The 3,737-nt window shown below is 55.5% G+C and overlaps 1 protein-coding gene across 1 annotated transcript; it reads left to right on the top strand.

Annotated features, from left to right (window-relative positions):
- The first annotated feature begins 105 nt into the window (after positions 1 to 105).
- Positions 106 to 1,009, top strand: HOXD1 (homeobox D1). Its single transcript, XM_074595014.1, has 2 exons — positions 106 to 532; positions 665 to 1,009. The coding sequence occupies exons 1-2, from the start codon at positions 106 to 108 to the stop codon at positions 934 to 936; spliced, it is 699 nt and encodes a 232-aa protein (XP_074451115.1). The 3' UTR covers positions 937 to 1,009.
- The last annotated feature ends 2,728 nt before the right edge of the window (positions 1,010 to 3,737 follow it).

Here is a 3,737-nt window from a genome sequence, read left to right as displayed (position 1 = left end):
GGGCTCCCATTGGCCGCGGGGCGGGACGTGCCGCCCCGCTCCCGGCCGTATATTAGGGCACTATTGCCCCGGCGGGGCGCGGGGAGCGGCGCTGCCCCGCGGGCCATGGACCTGGGGTACTTTCCCCTCGCCTTCCCGCCCGGGCTGTGCCGCGGGGCCCCGCAGACCCCCTACCCCCGGCGTGGGGACGGCGCCTTCTTGGCTCTGGGCATCGCGTCCAGCGCCGCGGCCCCCCCGCTGCCTGCCTGTGCGGGGGCGGCGGGGTACGCGGCCGCCCCCCCGGCAGCGCCGGGCCCCGGCTACCGGCCGACCCGCGGAGCCGGGCCGCCGGGCTTCGCCACGTCCATCTTCCCCGGGAGCAGCCGCCCGCCGCCGCCGGAGCCCGGTCCCCCCTGCCCCTGCCCCGGCGCGGGCAGCGGGGGGTTCCGGCGCCTCTCGCCCTGCCCCGGGGCCGCCCCCGGCTCCCCGGCCCCCGCGGCGGCCCCCCGCACCTTCGAGTGGATGCGAGCGAAGCGGAGCCCGCCCGGGAGAAGTGAGTGGGGCGGCGGGGCGCGGGCGGGGGCTGCTCCCATCCCGGCTCCTCTCTGCCCCCCCTCCTGCCCCCACCCCCGCCCCGCTCCCTTCCCCTCTCCCCGCTGAAGCGCGGTGTTTTTCGGCGTTGCAGGCGGCGCGGCGCCGTGCGGGGGGGAACCTCCCGCCTGCCCCGCACGCACCAGCTTCAGCACCCGGCAGCTCACGGAGCTGGAGAAGGAGTTTCACTTCAGCCGGTACCTGTCGCGGTCCCGCCGCCTGGAGGTGGCCCGTTCGCTGCGCCTCCGCGACGCCCAGGTGAAGGTCTGGTTCCAGAACCGCCGCATGAAGCAGAAGAAGCGGGAGCGGGAGGCGCTGGCCGCCCCCGCCGCCGCGCCCATGGGTGTCCCGGGCGGCCCCCCGTGAAGCCCCGCCGCCCCCCACGGAGGGGTCTGCCGGGGACGTCGGGGCCGGGCTGGAAGCTGCGGCCGGCGGGCCACCCGAGGTGTCCTTTCGCTCGGGACCGCGGACATGCGGCCCCGCTGTTTTTGCTATTGCAACTTATTTACAGATTTATTTGTGAGGATTCAGGGAAAGGTGCCAGCCCGAAGCGCTGCTCCGTTTCGGGGCGGGCCGAGTCAGCGGGCTGGCGCAGCCCCGAGCTAACGGGGGACTGCCGCTCCCCCCGGGGAGAGCAGAGAGCAGCTCCGCCAGCTCCCCGGGATCCGCGGGGCTGGTGCGTGTGGGTGCCAAGCTCCCGACCCGTTCTTCGTTTTGCATTTAAAAAGAGAGATCCGCAAGCTCAGGCAGAGCTCATGCAGAAGAGGGGGAGACACCCCGAAAAGGCAGAGCAGGGAAAACGTCCTCTCATGGGAAAGGGGCAGGGATGGTCACCGCTGCCAGCATGATTCCAAGATCCCCTTTTGAAAAAAAGTGCCCTTGTCTTTTGCCCTTCCCTTCGCAAAATTGCTGCAAAAAAAAAAAAAAGGCTATTTATGCTTGCATTTTTTCCTCATTTGTTCCCATTCCTTTTCCTGATGTGGCTGATTTAGTCCAATATCTGCTTAGTAACTGTGAGAGAAGATTTTAAAACAAATAAAGTCTCAGGAGGAGCACCTCTTCCCATTCAAACTGCAGAGGTGCTGGGATTTTCCTTGCAGAGGCTCTGGGCTGCCCAGCACGGGCCAGCAGCTGCTCTGGCTGGCTTCTAGCATCTCTTGCATGTGCTTGGGCAAAGACAAGGCATTATATAGCCTCTTATGGCATCTAGGGTCAGACTCTCGGGTCATCCAGGCTTGATTGTATCTTATGGTTAAAGAAATACACCCCATTAAATCAGTTTGCAACAGATCTTACCACATGCAAAACCTCAAGAGCTGTTAAAGTGCAGAAAGATGCTTGGGTTTGACCACAGACCTCTGCCAGCAAAAGTCCAAGAGGATTCCTGGGTCTTTTACTGGGGCTACTTGTTCAAAATGAGTGACAATGACTGATTACCCCATGCAAGTGCAAAATTCACCAGTGATCCTCACTTCTCTTGATTTCATCTTTCCTGGAGATAAAATAACAGTATCAAAGCGGACAAAGGACCCGAGTTTAGACTCTTTTCCTGTCTGTGACTGGGAAAGCATAACAGCAGTGTGGAGAGGAGCGACATCTGGATTTATGGGAAGGTGACTTTATTTATTTGTGGGACAAAAATGATTTTGGACAACTTCCTCATTGGTCTGGATTTCTGCTGGGTGTTGGACTTTGGGTTGAAGAGCAAATTGCAGCACCAGGCGAGATGGATCTCAGGGGAGCAGTAAGCATTTGGTCACCGTCTGGAAGCCAGCCCCAGGCACCAAAAGCTGTTGGTCCTTGTTGGATGCTTGCTGGGCAAAAGAAACACAGAGAGATGAAAATGAATGTCTCAAGACAGAAAGTCTGCAATGTAGGACGTACTTATTCTCCGTACCACCTTCCATTCCCCAAGGCGCCCCTCCGCTTACTGGGCTTTCTTTTGAAGATGTCTCTTCTGCCGAGGGACTGGGAAGCCACCACCGATGGCAGCTTCAGCAGAGGTTGGTGGGAGCCCCGGGAAACAGCGTGGTCCCAAAAGCCGGACAGGCATGTTGGGATGATGCTGCAGCAGCAGACCCACATCTGAGCGGGGGCAGGAGGCCTCCTCAGCAGGGAGACAGGTCCCCCTGCAGTGAGCATCTGAGGGAGAGGACCTCCCGAGACAGAAGGGTTTGGTTACGCATTATACCCCGGCTGTACCTGGAAAGTACAATAAAGCCAGAGGCTGGTGGTTGTGCATGCACACGGGGACGTTTTTGTTCTGTATCGGGTGTTGCAGTTCACAACCCCCTGCCTGCTTCACTTTATGGGTTACCACTGAAAAATTCTCAGGACAGAAGTACTCGTGTAAAACTAGTTGCAGCCAAAATCCGTGGTTTGCAGTTCCTTATTAAAGTAATGACACCAAACAAGCAGGCTGATCATTCATTAAAAAATAGGAAATAATAATTCTGCTACCTGTTTTTGAGAGGATGCTATTTAAAGAAGAATAAAGCAAAATTCATGGTAAGATTCATGAAAATTCAAGTAAATGATTTTTTTTTTTTGCAAGCTGAATATTAAAGGAAAGTCAAGTACTAAACAGGCTTTTTCAGTTGCTTTTAAGGTACATTTTTACCAAGTCTCTGGCTAGTACTCCTTGTTTTTTTAAACAACAAATAAGTATAGACATGTAGCCAGAATAACCCATCTTTCTAAGAGCATATGGTTCACATGCGAACTTTAGAAAACAGCTGTGTTTTCAGTTGTCTCCAAATTTGTCACATGTCTATGGGGTTGCTGGTTTGTCAGCCTTTCTGTTTCCTAATGGTTTTGACATTTGTGCTAGGCACTTCAGGCCAGAGGAACACTTTCCACACCACTGGCATGCCCCTGCGCCACCAACATGGGAAGAAAGATTCTCATTGATTTCAGTGGTGTTGGATCAGGCCATTAGAGCACACTAAGTCTTTTATAATGAATGTTTTCATGCTGTATATTTTCCTGAATAAATAAATACTTGTGCCAGCCTTGTAGCAGTGCACAGTTCTGTATCCATCAAAATGACACAGCCTGAGTATATAGAGATTTACTTGCAAATTAAGATGAAACCTTACACTCTTTTATGGCAGTCTGAATCAATTTGCTGGTATGAACACAACTATATTCTGTTCTAAGAACCGGTG

This window comes from Larus michahellis, chromosome 7, assembly GCF_964199755.1.
Source record: "Larus michahellis chromosome 7, bLarMic1.1, whole genome shotgun sequence".
Taxonomy (NCBI): domain Eukaryota; kingdom Metazoa; phylum Chordata; class Aves; order Charadriiformes; family Laridae; genus Larus; species Larus michahellis.
Note: the sequence above shows the minus strand (reverse complement) of the source record. Positions and strands in the feature narration are given on the sequence as shown.